Source organism: Equus asinus, chromosome 10 (genome assembly GCF_041296235.1).
Source record: "Equus asinus isolate D_3611 breed Donkey chromosome 10, EquAss-T2T_v2, whole genome shotgun sequence".
Classification (NCBI taxonomy): domain Eukaryota; kingdom Metazoa; phylum Chordata; class Mammalia; order Perissodactyla; family Equidae; genus Equus; species Equus asinus.
Window position 1 is genome coordinate 69,603,423 of NC_091799.1, and position 23,437 is coordinate 69,626,859.

Consider the following 23,437-nt stretch of genomic DNA (forward strand, 5'->3'; position numbering starts at 1 on the left):
TAGGTCCTAAAGTGAGTGTGTTAGGCAAAAATTGTAAAAAGTAAAAATTATCTTTGGAAATCCTTTCGGAAGCGCCCTCTCCCCTCAGTGGAGACCCGCATACCATCTCTTAATGAGCCAGTCCTCTATCACTGGAACCAACTGCTGTTTCTTTGGTTGGGTACTAAATGATCACTAAATAGAATAATGAGAGAATTAACTTGAATTTCTAAATGTTTTAAAAAACCTTTTCTAGACTTTTTTAGTTACCATGTGCGTTGACTTTCCTGAGTGAAAAGTGTATACAATGCGAATGAACTATATACATTTAAGCTTTAGTGTAATTAGTTGGTAACTGAAGTCATGGTAGATAACAAGATATAGGCAGAGTGTATTAGGTTCCTATTGCTACTTAACAAATTACCACAAAGTACGTGGATTAAAACATCACAAATTTAGGGGCTGGCCCCATGGAGTAGTGACTAAATTCATGTACTCTGCTTTGGTGGCCCGGGGTTCACTGGTTCAGATCCCGTGCACAGACCTAGCACTGCTCATCAAGCCATGCTGTGGCAGGCATCCCACATATAAAGTAGAGGAAGATGGGCATGGATATTAGCTCAGGGCCAATGTTCCTCAAAAAAATAAAAAATAAATAAAAACACAACACAAATTTATTGTCTTATAGTTCTGAACATCAGAAGTCCAAAATGAGTCTCACAGGGCAAATATCATATGTCAGTAAGGCTGGTTCCCTCCGGAGGCTCCAAGGGAAAATCTGTTCCTTGTATTTTCCAGCTTTGAAAGACCATTTGCATTCCTTAGCAGGTGGTCACAGCACTCCAGTCTCTGCTTCCATAGTGACATTTCCTTCTCCTCTGACTCCTCCTGCATCTTTCTTCTTAGAAGAACCATTGTGATTACATTGGGCCCACCAGAATAATCTCCCATCTCAAGATCCGTTACTGTATCTGCAAAAGCCCCTTCTGCCATCTAAGGCAACATTCACGGTTCTGGGGATTAGGACATGGACATACTGGAGGGGGGACATTAGTCAGCCTACCAGAGAGTACACAAAGAATAAAGGTATTGGTAATTCTCTCGCTTTTAAATTGGACAGTGGGTTCATACAAACTCATTTTGCCATTATGTTTTCTAACCTTTATATGTTACATATATTCATACGTTTATAAAATATTATATAATATAAAACATTTTAAAAAGAGTAAAGGGCTATAAATCAAACTCTGAGAAACACTGACAGTTCAAGGAGTGGGCAAAAGATGACGGGCATTCAAAGGGAAGTGAGAAGGAGGAAAGCCAAAAGAGTAGTCAAAGGAAGAATCTCTCAAGAATGACAAAGTCATTTTTTTGGATTGCAAAGATCAAGTAAGATAAGGACTGAGAAGAGTCTAGAGTCTATTCATGTATCAAGAGGATCACTGTCGACCTTGATGAAAGCTATTTCCACAGAATGGTGGATGCCAAAAATAGACTGCATTGAGCTGACGAGTGCATGGGAGGTCACAATCTGGAAAAAGCCAGGTGCAGATAATTCCTTTATATACTCATGAATAAAAACTGTAAATAGACAAAATCCAAGATGCTCTGATAAGCCAGGAAGAGGAACTAAAATCTAGGTAAGATTTACAAAAGGAAAAAAAACAGGGTTTGGGGGTGGGCAAAAGGGCTAAAGGGGCACATATATATGGTGACAGATAAAAATTAGAATATTGGTGGTGAGCACAATGCAGTCTATATAGGATACTAATGATCAGGGCTGGCCCCATGGCTGAGTAATAAGTTCACACACTCTTCTTCAGCGGCCCGGGGTTTTGCCGGTTCAAATCCTGGGCGCAGACATGGCACTGCTCATCAGGCCATGCTGAGGTGGCATCCCACATGCCACAACTAGAAGGACCCATAACTAAAATATACATCTATGTACAGGGGAGATTTGGGAGAAAAAGGAAAAAATAAAATCTTTAAAAAAAAAGAATACTGATGAATAATAATGTACACCTGAAATTTCATAACGTTATAAACCATTATGACCTCATTAAAATAATAAAACAAAACAAAACACCACGATGAGATATCACCTCACACCTGTTAGAATGGCTGTCGTCAAAAAGACAAGAGATAAGTGTGGCAAGGATGTGGAGAAAAGTGAACCCTGATGCACTGTTGAGGGGAATGTAAACTGGTGCAGCCATTAAGGAAAACACTACACAGGCTCCTTAAAAAATTAAAAATAGAATTACCATTAAAAAAAATGGTGGAGAAGAAACAAAGGAACAAAAAGGAAAAGAAAAGGGGCTGGCCTCATGGCTGAGTGGTTAAGAGTTCCACACGCTGTGCTTTGGCAGCCCAGGTTTGTGGGTTTGGATCCCAGGTGCAGACCTACATCACTCACCAGCCATGCTGTGGTAGAGGCCCACATACAAAATAGAGGAAGACAGGCACAGATGTTAGCTCAGGACTAATCTTCCTCAAGCAAAACAAGAGGAAGACTGGCAAGAGATGTTAGCACAGGGCAAATCTTCCTCAGCAAAAAGTAAAAAGAGAAGGGAAAGAAACAAGTCAGCAAAGAAAGAATAATGCTGTTGAGGATGATGATAATGTTGTCATTACAATTTATCAGGCACTTCGCATATGCCAGGCACTGCCCTAAACACTTTATGTACTTTATGAAGCAAAGATTATTATGTCCATTTGACTGAACAGAAAACAGGCACAAAGTAGGCACAGAGCTAGGAAGTGTCAGATCTGGAACTCAAATGTAGGTAGAGCTCACTGCAAAACATGTGCTCCTAACTACTATTTTAGACTGATGTGATGGATCCAATAGAGTAGTTCAAGTGTGAGGAAGCTAAGAACACAGCCTGGCAGCACAGCTAATATCAGGACCTAATAGGAAATCTCTGGAAAGCAGTTTTTCCCAAAGCTAGAGTCAAGGACGCTAGTAAGAGATTATTAAGGGAGTTGGAAGAGTTTGAACTCAAAGCCAAAAGATTAAATTTGAGACCAAAATAAAAACTTGAGCCCTAATGAGGGGCCACTTACAAGCAGTAACTAAGATGAACTTAAATCCTCTGTTGTTCCTTAGCAACAGAATAACAACGTTTTTAGTCTCAACTAAGGGAAGAGGAAATTGAAATTTGTGAAATAACCTCAGACGCACGTTATACCCCTCCCAGTGTTAACAATGCACGAAAATGGTATGCTAAAACACATTAATAAGATGGAAGACAAGGCCACTACCACAGTAATCAGTTAGACATGACAGTGGGACAGGAGCAAGAGCTTAAAAGGCAACTGTAGAAAAAAATTCCCTTAACTATCTTTGAATCATTTAGGTAGTATCAGTGAAGAGAAAATATATGCTCACCCAGAGAATGAGATCATCTAGGTTACTGGCTACTAACCTTATCTGTTACAGTCTCAAATTCAAAGAAAACGTTGTAGGTTGATCTTTGTTTGCTGGGATGTTGTTATACGCAGTTCCTGGTCAACCATCTGGTAGAGAATATGGGAGTATTCTGCCTTTACGAATTTTTTAAACATGGAATTGTATAGAAGAAACCATCTCTTCCCTGGAGAACTTCTATTATTATTTACAGTTAAGTGAGTTATAAGATCTCAGCTTCCTGATCCTTTGTCATGTCCTTCAGAATACTGGTGAATAAAGCAAATTCCAATAAATATGAGTTATTTACAACCCTAGGAACAGATTAAACTATAACATAATTGTCAACAGACCATCTAAAATGAGATCATTCACTTTCATGAGATGAAATAACATATATAAAGCAATTACCTCAGTGCCCAAGTGCTCAATATATGATAGCTATTCTTATATATAGAACTCATCATTAGAATTCTAGAATTATTATTCTAGAATAGAATTCTTATCATAAATTAATAATAAAGATTATTAATGATAAGAATTCTTACTATTAGCACCCCCTAAAAAAATAGGTTACAGGGACTCTTGAGTTGTAAGGAAGCCTGTAATGGACACCTTTGGTACTCAAGTCACATTCCCTTGACCCATCTGTCATTCAGCCATAGCTATAGGAGCTCAGACTCAGGTCCTCCTCCAGCATACCACCTCAAGCGATCCCATTATGCCTCAGGGTCTTTAGAAGCACAAGTATAGCTCAAAGTACAGAAGAGTTAACACCTTCAACCAAAGAGAAATGAGAACCAGTGGATAAATGTTCAAGCCTTCCATCTTTCAAGTCGACAATACTGAAAGGCATTCTGTAAGCTTCTCAGGAGGTGCCAGTGGAACTGAGCCTCTACTGCTCACAGCAGCAATCTCAGCATCACACTTTTTTCCTTCTTCCCTGTCTCATTCCTGGGCTCCTCACTTCTAGTTCCTAGGTCAACTCTCAAATAAACCACCTACACCCAAGTCCTTGTCTCAGACTCAATTTTAGGAAATGCCAATCTAAGACAAAGCCCTTCTGCAAGACTCTTGAGAAATGATCATCTAGCCTTTGCTTGACTATTTCTTCCCTATACATTCATCCTCAAAGCAGAAGTTCCAAAGGCATATATCCTAGTAAACTCTGTAGAAATGCAGTCCTGTGAGACTAGAAAAGAAATACAAATATTTCTATAACGAGTGAACAAACTTTAGCAAGCAAAGACCCCAGAGTTCATTAGGAAAAAAGTTAAGAGGTCAGCTGCCACAATTATATATAAACATTATTTGTTCCCTAAAGATATCTCAATATAAAATATTCGTGTTCATAATTTTTGTTCAGGGAGCCCAGCTTTCACTATACCTGACTTTCAGGGTTCCATGATCTACATGCATATGATACAGCAGTGTAAGTAGAATTACAAACAATGACCGTACCCTTAGTCACTTTAATCTAACTCAATTCAATATTTCCCCAGGATTTTCCAAACCTGGTACCAAAGACACGGATTTTCAGTTCCTCTCTAGAACTGAAAAAATTTCCATCAGCTATGATATCTGCCACATAGGAAAAAACAATCTGAAGTAGTAGCTGTCACTCAAGAGAATGACAGAGACAAACCAGAAAGAGAGCCTAGTTGCTTTCTAGCTCTGGTCCCTGAGACCAGTTAGCTGTACCCTTGCCCTTTCCATTGCTTGGTGACATAAACCAATTCCCTTTTCTTCCCTAAGTCAGTCATCTGAGTTTCTAGGATTCTGTGACTTGTTACTGAGAAAGGTCTAACACAAGAGCTAGTCATAAACAAAACTTGTAAGATCTAATACTCTCTACAGGCTGTAAAGCCTGGGATCCATGAATCCCCTAAAAATTCTGATATTATATATATGAGTATACATATTTCTAGAGAGAAGTCACCAAAACTTCCATCAGTTACTCAAAATAAAACTGTGACTCCCACATTCTCACAAAGAAGTTAAGATTTATTGGTTGATGGTCTAAACCAGTGACTCAATGTCTTTTTCTGTCCACTTATATGGACAACAAACTTCCATCTTTTATTAAATGCCATGATTTTCAACCCAGGGCACACGTATTTTGAAACCCTTTCTCTGCCCCATTTCTAAGATTCTGATATGTTAACTCCTCCCTTCCTCCCACCACAGTTGAGAATCAATGGTGTAGAATCTGAAGTTATGAACAACTTTTTTGAATCCTTTTTAGATCTTCCAAATCTATTTAGACGTGCTAAAATATAAGAAATATTAGAATTTAGCTTTAAAAATAATTCGTCTTAGAGGCCGGCCCCGTGGTCCAGTGGTTGAGCTTGCATGTTCTGCTTTGGCGGCCCAGGGTTTCGCCAGTTCAGATCCTGGGAGCTGACACGGCACCGCTCATCAGGCCATGCTGAGGCGGCGTCCCACGTAGCACAACCAGAAAGACCTACAACTAGAATACACAACTATGTAGTGGGGGGCTTTGAGGAGGAGAAGAAGAAGAAGAAAGAAGATTGGTGACAGTTATTAGCTCAGGTGCCAATCTTTGAAAAAAATAGTATTAAAAATAATTCCTCTTAGGATGGCTGGTCCTGGTAAGATGTAGTTAAGCACACTCTGGCCTCTCTCCCCCGCTGAATGCAACCACGAACTGTGGACAGGATGCACAGAACAGTTATTTGACGACTCTGAAAAGTAAATAGCAGGCAGCTCAGAGATCACCAGAATTGGAAGTACCACTGAACGAGCAGTGAGTTTACCATGTTTTTTCCCACCAGTATCCCCTGCTTGAACTTCTTTTTTTTTAAAGATTGGCACCTGAGCTAACAACTGTTGCCAATCTTTTTTTTTTTCTTCTGCTTTTTCTCCCCAAATCCCCCCATTACATAGTTGTATATTACAGTTGTGGGTCCTAGTTGCGGCATGTGGGACACCGCCTCAATGTGGCCTGATGAGCAGTGCCATGTCCATGCCCAGGATCTGAACCAGCGAAACCCTGGGCTGCCCAAAGTGGAGCACATGATTAACCACTTGGCCAGGGGGTCCATCGCCGCCCCGCCCCCCACGCCTGAACTTAATGCAGCTGGAAACCCAGAAGTGAGCACTACTCCAAAAGAAGCACTCTGCTCCAAAGAACTAGAAAGGGAACTAATAGAAATGGGTGAGAGTGCAAGTCAACCATTTTTTTCTCTTTTCTCCGTTCTCTCATCACCATATACCAGCCAGAGGCAATCTTGTGGCCACATGGAAACCTGCAAGAGCCAAAACTCTGAGAGAAGGAAACCATTCTCTCCATTCACTGAAGTTGCAATTCTAAGAAGGTAGAACCAACATCTATTTTCCTGTTGTTTTTTCTCTCTGTCCTCCTGTTCCTTAGCCCCTGATACGAGTGTAACTGTAGGACTGCACTACAGAGCAGGCTAACAAGAGCCACAAGTTTCCGGATGGAATCTGCAAAGGGAAATCCCAGGGAATTGCGTTTTCAAAACATAGGAAAATCTCCAAATACTTGGAAATTAAATAAAACATTTATAAATAATCCATGCATCGAAGAGGAAGTTTCAAGGAAAATAAGAAAATACTTTGAACCAAAAGAAAATAAAACACAACATATCAAAATTTGTATGAAACTAAAGTAATTCAAAAGAAAACAGAAGATTAGGAAAGACTTCCAAGCTCATTTTATGAGTCTAGCATTACCCTGATACCAAATCTAAACAAAAACAGTACGAAAAAGAAAGCTACAGACCAATATCCTTCAAAAACATAGACACAAAAATCCTCAACAAAATACTAGCAAATCAAATATGGCAATATATAAAAAGAATTAACACAATCAAGTGGGGCCTATCCTGAGAACACAAGGCTGGTTCAATATTTGAAAACCAATCAATATAATCCACCATCGTAACAGTTTAAATAAGAAAAACCACAAGAATATATCAATTGATGCAGAAAAGGGATTAGACAAAATATAACACCCATTCTTGATAAAAAACTATTAGCAAACTAGAAGTAGAAGGAAATTTCCTTGGGGCCGGCCCTGTAGCGGAGTGGTTAAGTTCGAGCACTCTGCTTTGGCAACCCAGGGTTTCATGGGTTCGCATCCTGGGTGCAGACATGGCACCACTCATCAGGCCATGCTGAGATGGCATCCCACATGCCACAACTAGAAGGACCCACAACTAAAATATACAACTATGTACTGAGGGGATTTGAGGAGAAAAAGGAAAAAAAAAAAAAAAAAGGAAACTTCCTCAATCTGATAAAAGGCATTTCTACAAAAAAATCTTTAGCTAACATTTTACTTAATGGTGAAAAATTGAATGCTTTTCCCTAAGACTGGCAAATGCCAAGGGTGTCTACTGTCACCACTCTTATTTAACATCCTTCCAGAAACCAAAAAGAAACAAAAGGCATAGGGATTGGAACAGAAAAAATAAACTGTCCCTATTCACAGAGTGCATGACTACCTATTTAAAAAGTCCCAAAGAATCTACAAAATATTTATGGAACTAACAGGTGAATTTAGCAAGGTTGCAGGATACAAAGTCAACACACAAAATAAATCCTATTTTTCAATACAGCAACGTAAAATTAGAAATTGAAATTTTAAAAACAATGCTATTTACCATAGTCCCCCAAAATTCAGATACTTACGCATAAATCTAACAAAACATATACAGGATCTGCACATTCAAAAGTACAAAACTCTGATGAAAGAAATCAATCAATAAGTGAAGAGACATACCACATTTATGGGTTGGAAGACTCAACATAGTAAAAATGACAACTCTCCTCAAATTAATCTATAGATTTAAAACAACACCAATCAAAATCCCAGATGAATTTTACATAGATAATAGATAAGCTGCTTTTAAAATTTAGATGAAAAGGCAAAGGAACTAGAACAGCTCAAAAATTTCTGAAAAAGAATGAAATTGGAAGAATCACAACTATGCAATTATAATACACATTTATTATAAAGCTACAGTAATCAAGACCGTGATACTGGCAAAGGGATTTAAAGCAATGGAACAGAACAGAGAGTACAAAAACTGACCCAGACAAATACAGACAACTGATTGTTGACAAAGGTACAAAAGCAATTCATTGGAAAAGGATAGTCTTTACAATAAATGGTGTTGGAACAAGTATACATCCATACGCAAAAACACTAACCTCAATCTAAATTTCATAATTTATAAAAATAATTCATTCAGGGGCTGGCCCAGTGGCGCAGCAGTTAAGTTCACATGTTCCGCTTCTCGGCAGCCCAGGGTTCGCCGGTTCAGATCCTGGGTGCAGACATGGCACCACTTGGCAAAAGCCATGCTGTGATAGGCGTCCCACATATAAAGTAGAGGAAGATGGGCATGGAGGTTAGCTCAGGGCCAGTCTTCCTCAACAAAAAGAGGAGGATTGACGGTGTTAGCTCAGAACCAATCTTCCTCAGAAAAAAAAAAAATTCATTCAGGGCTAGCCCTCGTGGCCTAGTGGTTAAGTCCAGCCCGCTCCACTTCGGTGGCCTGGGTTCTGTTCCCAGTGCAGACCTACATGGCTCTGTTAGCAGCCATGTTGTGCTGGTGAACCACACACTGAAAAAAAAAAATAGAGGAAGATTGGCACAGATGTTAGCTCAGGGTGAATCTTCCTCAGCAGAAAAAAAAATCCACTCAAAATGGATCAAAACTTCAAGAAGAAAATATAGGAAAAAACCTTCATGGCCTGGGGTTAAGCAGAGTTCTTAGATATGACAACAAAAGTACAATCCATAAAAGAAAACAACTGGTAAATTGGACCTTATCAAAATTAAGAATGTTTACTGTATGAAAACTACTTCTAAAAGAACGAAAAGAAAAGCTACAGATTAGGAGAAAGTATCTGCAAACCACATATCTGACAAAGGACTTGTATCCAGAATATTTTAAGAACTCAAAGCTCAACAATAAGAAAATAAACCACCCAATTAAAAAATGGGTAAAAGACATGAATAGACACTTCACCAAAGTCCAACATCATTATCCATTGGGGAAATGCATATTAAAATCACAATGAGTTAGCCACATGGAAATGCAAATCAAAACCACCAGACACCACTTCATACTAACTAGGATGGTTATAATAAAGAAGATAATAATAAGCATTGATGAGTGTAAGGCTGCACAACCAGCTGAGCTAGGGCAGTGGGATATTGTGCCGAGAGACCGAAGAAACGACCTGGAGACAGCAGGCGAGACATATAGATTTACTGGGACTTACGTAAAGGGAAAGAGTTCAGGGGCTGCCGGCTGGACGTATATCTGCGCACCACTACAGCCTCCCCAAAGAAGTTTGTTTAAGTAGGCAGAGGAACAAAGGCTGCGTGCTTGCCAAGGGGGATCATACCTGTATGACCTGCATTCCAAGGACGAGAACCCCTCCTCCCAAAGGGCCTCTGTTTTCCTCCAGACCTCGATGGTCTTTGTGCCAATTATCCCACAAGAAAGCAGCTGGGTTGACCAAGCCCAGGACTGTTACCATGATGTGTTATCATGATGAGTGCTGGCACATAGCCCAGATAAGGAGCCTCAAGGACACATGGGGGGCCGCCAGCTAATGCCCCTACAATGAGGTTGTGAAGACACTGGAACCTTTATTCACTGCTGGTGGGAACGTAAAATGGTGCAACCATTTTGGAAAAAGAGTCTGGCAGTTACTCAAAAGACTAAACATAGAGTTACCACATTACCCAGCAATTCAACTCCTCTGTATATAACCAAAAGAATGTAAACATATGTCCATGCAAAAACTTGTGCAGGAATGTTCATAGGACATTATTCATAATAGCCAAAAAGTGGAAACAAACCAAACATTCATCAACTAATGGATAAAGAAAATATCGTCAGGCCGCCATGTGGCTGAGTGGTTAAGTTCGCTCGCTCTGCTTCAGCGGCCTGGGGTTTCACAGGTTCAGACCCTGGGCGCAGACATGGCACTGCTCATCAGGCCACACTGAGGCAGCATACCACATGCCACAACTAGAAGGCCCCAAAACTAAAATATACAACTAGGTACTAGGGAGATTTGGGGAGAAAAATCAGGAAAAAAAAAATATATCGGGGCCAATCCAGTGGTGCAGCGGTTAAGTGCACACATTCCACTTCGGTGCCCCGGGGTTCACTGGTTTGGATGCCAGGTGCGGACATGGCACCACTTGGCAAGCCATGCTGTGGTAGGCATCCCACATATAAAGTAGAGGAAGATGGGCACGGATGTTAGCTCAGGGCCAGTCTTTCTCAGCAAAAAAAGGAGGATTGGCAGCAGATGTTAGCTCAGGGCTGATCTTCCTCAAAAAAAAAAAAAAATCGTATGTCCTTTCAATAAAATATTTGTCATCAATAAGAAGGAATAAAGTACTAATAGATGCTACAACTTGGACAAACGTTGAAAACATTATGCTAAGGAAAAGAGGCATCACAAAAGATGACACAATTGCATTCATAAGAAATATGCAGAGTAGACAAATCTATAGAGACAGAAAGTAGACTGGTGGTTACCTAGGGCTAGGGGGAAGGGAGAAACAGGGAGTGTCTGCTGGTGGGCATGGGGTTTCTTTTTGGGGTGATGAAAATGTTCTAAAATTGACTGTGAATAGTTGCACAACTCTGTTAAAATACTAAAAACCATCAACTGATACACTTTATATGAGTGAAATTTTATGGTATGTTAATTATATGTCAATAAAGTTGTTATAAAACAATCACAATGAAATACCATTCTACACCTATTAAAATGGCTAAATTTAAAAATACTGACAATACCAAAAGCAAAACAGTACAACCACTCTGCAAAGTGGTTTGGCAGTATCTTATAAAATTAAGCATATGTTCCCTACAATCCAGGAATCTCCCTCCTGGGTATCTACTCTAGAGACATGAAATCATGCTCACACAAAATCCAGTACAAAAGTGTTTACAACGGCTCTATTTGCAACTGTCAAAAACTGGAAATAATCCAAATGTCTTTCAAGAGGTGAATGGATAAACTGTGGTACATCTACATAATGGAATACTACTTAGCAATTAAAAGGAATGAACTATTGATATACACAACTTGGATGAATCTCAAAGGCACTGTGCTGAGCGAAGAAAACAATCTTCACAAAGTTGTATACTGTACGGTTCCATTTATATTAGTCTCAATATTAGAAAACCATGGAGATGAAGAAAAGATAACTTGTTGCCACGGATTAGAGGCGTTGGGAGGGATAACATGAGGGAGTCTTTTGGCGTAAAGCCTTTCGTTATTCTATACCCTGATTATTATGGTTACACAATCTATACATGTGTTAAAATTCTAAAAACTGCTCACCAAAAGGAAAAATGTAAACTTTTCTTTATAATTTTAAAAATAAAAAAAAATAATTAAATCCAACCTAGAGTCAACTCTTTACTTTCAAGTCACTAATAATCTCATTTAATTAAAAGTACAATATATAGTTCATTTAGTTAAAAGTACAGTATATGGTTCAAAGAAAGATGCTGGCAAAATGAAATACATCCTAAGGAGTACCCGGAGGTAGTAAAGCATTAGGAAATCTGGTCACTAATAAAGGGTAAACAAACTGGACATGCTAAGCCTAGCACACAGACTTGGAGGGAGAATGAGTGATGACAAACGTCTTCAATTATCTGAACGGCTGACATGTGCATGGGAGTTAGAATTTTTCTATGTAGTATTCAAGGGAAACACCAGTTTCTGAGTCTAAAAGTATAGAGGGTTTTCTAGGGCTACCAGAAATTCTCATATATTCCTCAACTGCTAGATAATCAACACGCAGAAAGTTCTAGAGATTCTCGCCTTAAATTCTTCCAACTCAAACATTAAGTGAATCTATGAACTATAATTTCTAGAGTTAACCCACCAAAGTAGAAGGCACTGAACATCTAAAAGCTTATCCCTTCCTGCCAAAATATCACCTTTCATTGCACAAAAGTAAATACTACAAAGCACTTCAAGTTACAAATTTTTAAAAAGACTAAAGTACAAAATCTTAACAAAAGCCATATTGAGACCTATTTTATTTCTCCAAATCTCATTTATACTAAGGATATTAAAATTAAATTCAAATTACTAATGTCAAATTAAATCTAATTTCATTAGACAGACAAAAAGTTATTAAATACAAATTTCATGCAAATTTCTATAAGTATATTGAAGAAATCTCTTGAAAAAAAAGTACTCTTTCCACACAGAGTGGTAGTCCTCAAAAGAGCCAAAACATCTGTATTCACTTTAAAACTCATCGAGACAGACTGACAGTTTCAGAAGGAGCATATGGCTTGCTGAACAGTCATCTAGAACAGGATCTTTTGTCTAGTAAACCCTATTCAAGGACCATCTACTTATGTACGGAGTGGCTGAATAAAGGAAAGAACATATTTTTGAGTCCTAGAAAACACAAAGAAAGAAACTCTTCATCTAGCTTTGTTAAGGATATAGCAAAACATATTACAAAGCAGCCAGATCTTTACTCTCAGAGATAGTGCTCACATCTGAAACAATTCTTAAAAAAATCACTGAAACAGGAGATTCCATACCGCATTTTGTGGGCTAGCACGTCCTGGGTTTGAAGTCCCCAGGGAATGAGCAGAATCCAATCCAGGTAGGACTGCCATGACCCAGACCCTTCAGGAAGGCAGATTATGGTCCCCTAACCAGGCAGAGCACCATGACCATGGAGGGCGAAGGGAAGATGAAATGGGTCCTGGAAGAAGGTGCTTATAAATACCAGCTACCGAGAGGGAACCAGCTGCAAAACCGTGCATTTGATGAGTATGAGTATTATTTCTTGATTCTGTTTGGAATAAGTTAGAGTGCATGATATATTTGTGTGTGAGTGAACATATATATATCTCTCTCTCTAAAATTTATATCAAAGTAACATAAAGACTGATGAGATACAGGTGCTGCAAAAAAAAAAAAAAATCACTGAAACAAAAGAACTCTAGAAAAGCATGAAACTTTCTTAGAGAACTACATCCACCCAAAGACCACCTCCCTAAAAAAGCCATTTCCATTTTAAAGGACAAAACACTTTCTTAAAACTTTCCATTTCCATTTTAAAGGACAAAACACTTTCTTTGAAGGGCAGAGTTCAACAGCTGCGCTATATTAAACCTGAGCCCTTCCAAAAGGAAGACCAAGGGTCTCTAGAGAGTGAATAACATGGCCTGCCTTCTCCAAAATTATCAAAATGCCTGCTTTGCCTCAAAGGAAAGTTTCTCCAAGAAAAAGGCTCTATACGGTGCATGGGTGAAAAACATAAAGCTTAGATTAGGAAAATATGCAAAAATGTGAGCATTTGTGTGGGTTTCTGGAAATCTCCTTCACCCCTCCCACAAGGAAAAAAGCATTTTGAAGTCTTTCAAGATATAGCATGGAAACTATTTAAAAAATAAAATAAAACAGTAGTTCTCAGCCCTAGCTTCCCATTAGAATAGCCATGGAGCTAAACCTTAACCTAAACTTACTGAACCAATATATATTGGGGCCAAGACATCTGAACTTCTTATGTTCACAACAGGTGATTTTGATGCACTGCAAGCATTTAAAAACACTGAAAAGGAACATGATCCTATAAAGAAAAAATTAAGTCTAGTGAGTAAAGGCAAAAAGAAAATGTCTCATGTGAGCAACTAACTAGTTCTAAAGAAACTAAGGTTGTATTCACCTATCAAAATGCCCAATAACAAGTAACAGAAAGAGAATTTGAAAGCAGAAATTCTGAACTGCTCTCATGCCATTACTTAAAGGACAAAAGACTTAGACTAGTTTGCTAAAATATCCAAATATTTAGATGAAACTCATTATGAAGAATGTGGCCACTGCGTAATTCAGGTACAATAAGGTTCCATCTGGGTCTTTGGACACTGAAAACTAAAAAGAAAAGTGATAGGGGGCCAGCCAAGTGGTTAAGTTCATGCACTCTGCTTCAGCGGCCCAGGGTTTCACTGGTTCGAATCCTCGGCGCCGACATGACACCACTCATCAGGCCATGCTGAGATGGCATCCCACATGCCACAACTGGAAGGACCCACAACTAAAAGTATACAACTATGTACCGGGGGGCTTTGGGTAGAAAAAGGAAAAATAAATCTTTAAAAAAAAAGAAAAAGAAAAGTTATAATAAGACTTCATGTATTATATGTAATTATCTGTCAATCTTAAAAATGCTCAAGGCGTTAATCACAACAATATAAATTGTGGCCATCATCAAGAGCTTCATCAAGCCTACTTTATCTTACACAAAATTCTAACAGGTTTCCTTGCTTGGTATTCAAACCCATGATAAATGAAAAGGGGTAGTGAAACTGCTAAAAGGAAGCAGACCAACCAAGGAAGGATACAAAAACCCTATCAAAAGACAGACACAAGAACTCTGAAAGCACAGCAGACACCTGATAGTTTTTAAAGGCAGCAGAACACAATACTTGTTTTTCCTAATGATCACTGGAGTAAAAGAAAAAAATGTTTTCAGTATACCTTGTTTAATACACATATTATATGTGTTTTGTTTAAGAGGGTAAGAAAATATAAGAAGTCATTTATAGAAAGTCTCTCACCACAAATAATTACAAAATTTAGAGGAAAAAATCCATACTATTAAAAAACAAGGGGGGCTGGCTGGTGGCGTAGCAGTTGAGTTCACGTGCTCCACTTCAGCAGCCCAGGGTTCGCAGGTTCAGATCCCAGGCGTGGACCTAGCACTGCTAGTCAAGCCACACTGTGGCGGCATCCCACATAAAATAGAGGAAGACTGGCACAGATGTTAGCTCAGCGACAATCTTCCTCAAGCAAAAAGAGGAAGCTTGGCAAGAGATGTTAGCTCAGGGCCAATCTTCCTCACACACACACATAAAAGCCCTAATTCCTCAATTGGAGACCCTCACTGTACAAAAGGAACAGTGGAGTGAAAGTAAAGACCATTGGATAGTCTCTCATATAAAGAACATACCTTGTTAAAAGGAAAAGAAAACAGAGAAGACACTGGGGTTTTAATTTACTATTATCAGACAAAATATTTCTCACTGCAAAAGTCAACATATTCCTTTAGACTGCTAAATTTCCTAGTAAACTTATTTCTGTTTTTCCTCGTATTTCCTAGTAAACTTAAAAATCTGTTTCCTCAGCTGTATCGGTTTCCTCATCTGAAAAATGAGACTAAGAACACCTGAGTTCACAGGATTACTGTGAAAATTACATGACGATGCAGATCAAGTCCTTGACACAGTGGCTAGCACAAGGTAAGTGAGAAATAAATGTTAACTGCTATTATTAATTTGTGCTCAAAATAAATACAATAAAAATGATTCTCAACTTTCACGAAGGGATATGATATATTTTAGAAGCCTCCCCATTTGAAATTGTCTTATTTTGTATTCACCCCATACCCAGAGACCTCTTCTAACATGCATTACATAGGAACCAAGCTGCTGCATCTTTCCCCATTAAGCCTCAGGTATTATTAATTTTTAAAAACTTCATGTAAAGCAGCTTGCAGAGAGCAAGTCTAATCATCCCATTTAGTTACCATTATTCCTAAAAAGCTTTCATGTTCCATGAGTACCCTTTCCCAAATAAATTCATTTCCACTTCTTTTTTTAAATCTGAATACAGGAGTCAGAACACTTGTCAACGAAATATATAAGTACAAAAACAATCTATCTATGAGACAAGTTCAATCCAGAAGTTAACAGAGGGTTAGGTGAATATCCTAAACTCAGACCATTGCAAATAATTAGAAAAGAATGTTATAGATATTTTATATTCACATTTATGTAGGTTAGTGCCTACTTGGTTTTCACTGATAAGGCTATTAACAGAAATACTGCCTATGGCTCCTGTCTGTTCTCACAATCATGTATCTCTAAATATATATTTACTCATCTATGTGATAATCATCTACCTGTTATGTGTGAGCCATCAAACTAGGTGCTGTGAAGTATACAAAAATAAATAAAATCTTTTCCAGCCTTCTAAAAGTGTGTGACTTCACCAGACCATCAGTCCAAGTGCTAAAACCTGCTGATCTGCAAATGTGTGTGTGCGCAAATGTGTATCCGTATGTATAAAAAAGAGTCAGTAAAGGTAACCAACAATCTAAACATCTTTGTGGCTTACAACAAAGGTTTATTTCTTAGTCACTTTATATGTTATATAACCTACAAGAATCAGCTTCCGCTTTGCTCCATGTTATCATCATTCCAGGAGAAAGGGGACCTGGCAAAACACTCATTTCCAAGGGAAAAGGGACATTGAAAACATGAGACAGCTCTTAAAGATTCGGCTTGACATGCCATATCATTTCCAGTAACATTTCATTGGCCAAAACAAGACACTTAGCCAATGGCGCAGTGATATATAATGCTGTCACAGGGAATGGAAGAAAATATTTTAAACAATAATACCATCTACCACAGTATCTACCACCAAAATTAAAGAAAAGAAATATATTAAGGCTATTCAAACCAAAAATAAAATTAGCATTTATTTAGCTAAAGTTTACTATGTGTCAGACACTATTCTAATATTTATTAGTATTAAAATATTTAATTCTCAGGGCTGGTCTGGTAGCGTAGTGGTTAAGTTTGCACGTTCCACACTGGGGGCCCGGGGTTCTTGGGTTCAGATCCCCAGTGTGCACCTATACACCACTTGTCAAACTACGCTGTAGCAGGCGTCCCACATATAAAATAGAGGAAGATGGGCGCAGATGTTAGCTCAGGGCCAATCTTCCTCGGCAAAAAGAGGAGGGTTGACGGCACATGTTAGCTCAGGGTTAATCTTCCTCAAAAAAGAAAAATCTAATTCTCCTAAGAATTCAACAAAGAGTCTGCTACTGATGAAAACAGACCAACTAAATATAGGTATTTTTTAATGAGGAAAATAAGCAAAACAATGAAATCTATTAGAGGATACTGTAGAAACATTTCATGTTCACAATACTAGGCTTTGATATGTTCAAAGACAGCAAAAGTATCTGCCCTTCAGAGATGAATTTGTTTATCCAGCCTATCTAAAGTAGAAGTCCACTTACTGATTTTAAATGTCCTAAATGCTTCTCAAATTTGGGCTAAGAGAGTTTCCTAGCAAGGTGTAATATACACAGAACTCCTGTCACCCTTAGGACCTCTTACTCATTGGAGGTTCCTGCAGACTCATAACTTCATACTGCCTTATCTAATGCTGAAAAAGGAAATAGAGCAACAAAATAAAGCCAGAGATTGGAGCATAAAATAGGCCTCACAAACAGGTCCCAGAGAGGCTTAGTCCCCAAAACAGTGATTAATTAATACCCTCTGAGGACCCTAAGGAGCTATGATGGGGTAAACACAAGACTCAGTCTAACTGAGAAGTGATGAAACAAGGCTGAGAAAAGTATACATAAATAGGTTAAAGAAAACGAAAACAAAAACCACTGCACCAAATGTTCTGAGTCCTAAGTATTACTATTTTGAAATAGAGTGCTATTTGATCCGGCTTTCAGATTAAAATCCTAAATAGTTAAACTTACCCTGGACAAGCCCTTAGGAAAGTAAGGATAAACGTAGGCCATTTATCCAGAGTTTTGCCCCCTCTCATTGAGTCCAGGGAAATGGGAAGCATGTGGAAACCGGGACTCACTCTAGAGCATGAGTTCAGTAACTAGCAGCTGAATCATCTACACTGTTAAAACAATTTTTTTCTCTCTCTCTTGTGTGTATATGTTGTTGGGTTTCTTGGTTTGCTTGTTTTTTACTGATATACTATAGTTAAATTCATATAAGCTAATGTAGCAGTTAACTGCTTCCTGCCTTCAACTGACACTTCCTTTTCTTCAATATCCGTATTTCTTCACTTCTCTCCTCCTTACCAAGTGCCTTACTGATTTTACTCTCCCTCATTTTACTCAAGTGATCTGAAATGGTACATCATTTGCAAATGTTTTCTAAGCATTACGATAAAGTGAATTTTAGATGTAGACTTCCCCATTTACTGTTCTCTGTCCACACTCAACTTTTTTGGATCCTCATTACTATCAAACCATAATGGAAAGAGGGCTTAAAGACGAAAAGCAAATAATATGTAAGGGAGAAGGGCCATAAATCTCCCTCGACGTGAGACAGACATCGTAAGCTCTTTGGGTAAAAAAGTGGTATATACGGAAAGCAAATAAATGTCATTTGGTTTGTTTAAAATTTGTTTTCCTTGGCTTTTAAGTCTTTTAAAGTGTGAAACAAAGGCGATCTAATACGATTTAAAATTTTATTTTCAAATGTCTTCTAATACATTTTCAAGCAGAAATTCTTTAAATTTGGGTAAGTAGCACTAATTATCATGAAAGTTTCCAAAATCTAGTATCTTACCTTCAACTACTTAATTGCTGACAAAATGTGACTTAAGTTTAGATTTACAATCATGTTTTGATTAGCCATGCACCAGAGGACCCTAAAAATCTGTTTTCAGTTCTAGGGCTACTGTGAACACATTATTATTCAGGAATGCAAAATTGGGGCTGGCCCAGTTGCGCAGCGCTTAAGTTCGCACGTTCCGCTTCTCGGAGGCCTGGGGTTCGCCGGTTCAGATCCCGGGTGCGGACATGGCACTGCTTGGCACACCATGCTGTGGTAGGCGCCACATGTATAAAGTAGAGGAAGATGGGAATGGATGTTAGCTCAGGGCCAGGCTTCCTCAGCAAAAAAAAGAGGAGGACTGGCAGTAGTTAGCTCAGGGCTAATCTTCCTCAAAAAAAAAAACAACAACAAAGGAATCCAAAATTAATCTCCATAATGTCTAGGAAACAAAAACTAACCCGGGTACCTCGATTCTATTCCTAAGTCAACCAGTGGAGTTTTTTACCTCAGAGAAATACTTTCCATTCTTCAAGTTCCCCACATGTAGAACAGTTAACTAAAAATTTTTTACCTTTCCCCAATCTTAGCATCCTTATTTTTCAATGACTATATTATGCATATATGTCTCTACTATTGCCTTCAAGTCTTTTCACAAGCCATTGACCCGACCCAGGACATCCTCTTCTTTCCCATCCAACACCCACTATTTACAACCTTAATAAAACTTACCTTCAAAAATCCTTTCTAATTAACTCTAGTTCTAACTCTGCTTTCCCTTCGTATTTATTTAATGAAACACTAATTAGCATTTGACTAGACCCTTTTTTCAATTTTAATCACCCCCAATCCTCCCACCTCCTTCACATCTGTCCATTCAGTCTTTCCATCCTTGTTCTACGCACCTTAATGCAGTCGCCACAGCATGTAGAAGACACTCAACATAAGCCCTGGTTTATATTTATACTAACAAGCTGCGAAAACAGCGATAAAAAATTCTTCGCAGATAAAAATGCTAGTGTGTGTGCATGTACGCTGTTGTGGTCGTATTATAACCAAATCGGGAAAATTCGGAAAAATAGGGAAATGGAGAATTAAGTAAAGCAGTCAGAAAAAAAGAATTCATCAGCACAAAAATGCTTCAAGGCAAAACAATAACGACAATCTGTGAATTATTGTGAGGCTTTAATAAAATTCTGGATGGGCACCCTCCCAACATCACCACCAGCCTTTTAAAAATTACCTTCCAAGGTTCCTAGCAGTGAGATTTTTACTAACATTGAATTCCAACCAAGTTTTCCTCCCAAGCGGACTGATGAATAAAACAATCTTTCTGTTCAGAAACCAAATCAACACCACTTGAAGCCGCGGAACGAAGAGATGGATTTATCCCTCCAGCAAGGACTGGAGTGATGGGTGAACAGGTGAAAAATGGAGGGGTGCGGAAGGGGAGAGGAAACGCGTGAGGCTCCGCCCCTTTTCCAGAGGCTGGGGCCGGGCTCCCGCTCCGGAGACAACGCCAGCCTACAGAACCTGTCCCAGACCAACAGCCCCAAAGTTTCCAAGAAACCAGAGGGCCTGCCCGCCCCTGCCCGCAGTGACGCCCCCACTCGCCTGGCCAGCGCCCCTTGATCACAGCTAGTCCCAAATCCGCCCGCCCTCTCCCAAGGAAAGGGTCAAGAGAGGACGCTTTCCCCGAGGTCCGGGCCCTGGCCGGTAGACATCACCGCAAAAGTGGAGAGACGCGAGAAGCCTGAAGGAGAGGAAATGCACAGAAATCCTATTACCTGGTTGGAACCCTGGAAACAGAAACGGCAGCTACAGCCACTGCCCTTCTCCCCCACAACGCTTGCCTCAGCGCCACTGACATTGAGACCGCCGCCATCTTGCTGCAGGCAAACACCAGGACGGATCACCGCAAGGGACAAACTTCCTTCGTTCGCAAGCTAGCGCAACCACACTGTAATGGAGTGGTTTTTTGGTTTATTTTATTTTTTTGTTTGACGTTTTGTTAAATACTGGAGTTTAGAAAAGAGGTGAAAGGTTTGGTTGAAAGAGATAAAAAGGAAAATGGATGGAAGAAAAATGCAGAAGTACATTAAATGTAAATATTACCCCCATAAATTGTAATCCTTGTTTGTTGTTAGGACTGGTTATTTAATGAAAAGACCAAAAGAAAATACTTGAAAACTTAAACACCTGCAACTCATAAGTTTTTTCAAAGGACTCAGAATATTTAGGGCTGAACCCACTGGAAGAGCCAGAGGGCTCTTTGGGTTCTTGAGAACCTAAAGTATTACTTTTCCAAAGTGTTGCCAGATTCAGTTTGCAAGCCCTCAGGAAAGGGCTGTATTCAGTTTGATGTTCTGTAGTTGTAATGATCATATTTTCCAAACGGCAAGTCTGGACACATGGCCTGGAAAAAGATTATTTTTATGACGTGCGGATTTATATTAAAAACTAATGGAACATAGTATTTGATATCACTGTTTTCCCAGTAAATTCTGAATGTGTAATCATCAATTGCCACTAAGAATCTGATTAGTGCTCTATTCATATAAAACAAAATTATCTTCTGAGCCGAGTGTTGGAAACATGTTTGTATTATGGGATACTGACCTTAAGAACAATGATTCACTGTGGATTATATAAAATAAAAAGCAGGTTAATTTGCAGGATTTGTTTTTTAAGAGATTTTTTTAAACGCTGGAACATTGCTGCTCTTAAAATTAAGCACGTGAGGGGCCGGCCCCGAGGCCGAGTGGTTGGGTTCGCTCACTCTGCTTCGGTGGCCCAGGGTTTCACTGGTTCAGATCCTGGATGAGGACATGGCACAGCTCATTGGGCCATGTTGAGGCGGTATCCCACATGCCACAACTGGAAGGACCCACAACTAAAGTATATAACTATGTACTGGGTGGATTTGGGGAGAAAAAGCAGAAACAAACAAAAAGATGGCAACAGTTGTTAGCTCACGCACAGAAAGATGAAGGAAAGCTAAGGAGAGCTGTCTCAGAGGGAATTTTCTTTTAAACTTTTTATTTTGAAATAATGATAGATTTCACAGGAAGCTGCAAAAATAGTACAGAGAGATCTTGTGTATCCTTCACACAGTTTCCCCCACTGATGACACCTTATATAACTCTAGTACAATATCAAAGCCAGAAAACTGACAGTGATGTAAAGTGTTTGTATAGTCCTACGTCATTTTATCACGTGTCAGTTCATGAAACCACTGCCACAATCAAGATACAGAACTATTCGGGGCTGGCCTGGTGGTGTAGCAGTTCAGTTCACGCACTCCACTTTGGCCACCTGGGGTTCACCAGTGTGGATCCCAGGCGTGTACCTACGCACTGCTTATCAAGCCATCCTGTGGCAGGTGTCCCACATATAAAATAGAGGAAGATGGGCACAGCTGTTAGCTCAGGGCCAATCATCCTCAGCATAAAGAAGAGGATTGGCAGCAGATGTTAGCTCAGGCTAATCCTCCTCAAAAAAAAACACAGTATTCAAGAATAAAAGCAAGAGGGGCCAGCCCAGTGGCACAGCAGTTAAGTGCACACGTTCTGCTTTGGCGGCCTGGGCTTCGCCAGTTCAGATCCCGGGTGCGGACATGGCACCGCTTGGCAAGCCATGCTATGGTAGGCGTCCCACATGGAAAGTAGAGGAAGATGGGCACAGATGTTAGCTCAGGGCCAGTCTTCCTCAGCAAAAAGAGGAGGATTGGCAGCAGATGTTAGCTCAGAGCTAATCTTCCTGAAAAGAAAATAAATAAATAAATAAATAAAAGCAAGAAATTAAAAAAAAATACAGAACTATTCCATCACCACAAAGATCTCCCCCATGCTACCCTTTTATAGTAATGCCCACCCACCCCTAACTCCTGGCCCCTACTATCCTGTTTCCGTTTTTATAATTTTGACATTTTAGCAATGTTCTATGAATGGACACATGCAGTGTATGACTTTTTGAGATTCACTTCTTTCACTCAGTATAATGTCCTTGAGATCTGTCCAAGTTATTGTGTGTATCAATAGTGTATTCCTTCTTATTGCTGAGTAGCGTGCCATAGTGTATTGTCAGGATTCTCCAGAAAAACAAAACCAATAGGATAGATATATATATATGGATGGACCACAGTTGGTTTAACCATTCCCCTGTTGCAGAACATTTTGGTTGTTTCCCGTTTTTGGCTATCACAAATAAAACTGCTATGAACAATTATGTACAGGTTTTTGTGTGAACATAAATTTTCGCTTCTCTGGAACAACTTCTCAAAAGTGCAAAACTGGGTCATGTGATACATGTATGTTTAGTTTTTTAAGAAACTGCCGAACTATTTTCCAGAGTAGCTATACCATTTCACATTCTTACTAGCAATGTGCGAGATCCAGTTTCTCCATATCCTCACCAGTATTTGGCATTGTTACTATTTAACTTCAGCTCAGCTAACATAAATAATAGGTATGATAGGTATCTAGTGATATCTCATTATGGTCTTAATTTTCATTCCCCTAATGGCTAATGATGTTAAATATCTTTTCATGAGTTCATTTGCCACATGTATATTCTATTTAGTTAAATGTCATGTCTTTTGCCCATTTTCTAATTGCATTATTTGTTTTTTGCTGTTGCATTTTGAGAGGTCTTTATA

At 39.1% G+C, this 23,437-nt stretch overlaps 1 protein-coding gene across 1 annotated transcript in view; it reads right to left on the reverse strand.

Moving 5' to 3' along the window:
• NDUFS4 (NADH:ubiquinone oxidoreductase subunit S4) overlaps positions 1 to 20,718 on the reverse strand; it is a 101,225-nt gene extending 80,507 nt beyond the window's left edge. Inside the window, exon 1 of the mRNA XM_014860325.2 lies at positions 20,568 to 20,718. Within this exon, the coding sequence (XP_014715811.1) occupies positions 20,568 to 20,665 (98 nt within the window). The 5' untranslated portion in view covers positions 20,666 to 20,718. The remainder of the gene's footprint in view (positions 1 to 20,567) is intronic.
• Between the last annotated feature and the right edge of the window lie 2,719 nt (positions 20,719 to 23,437).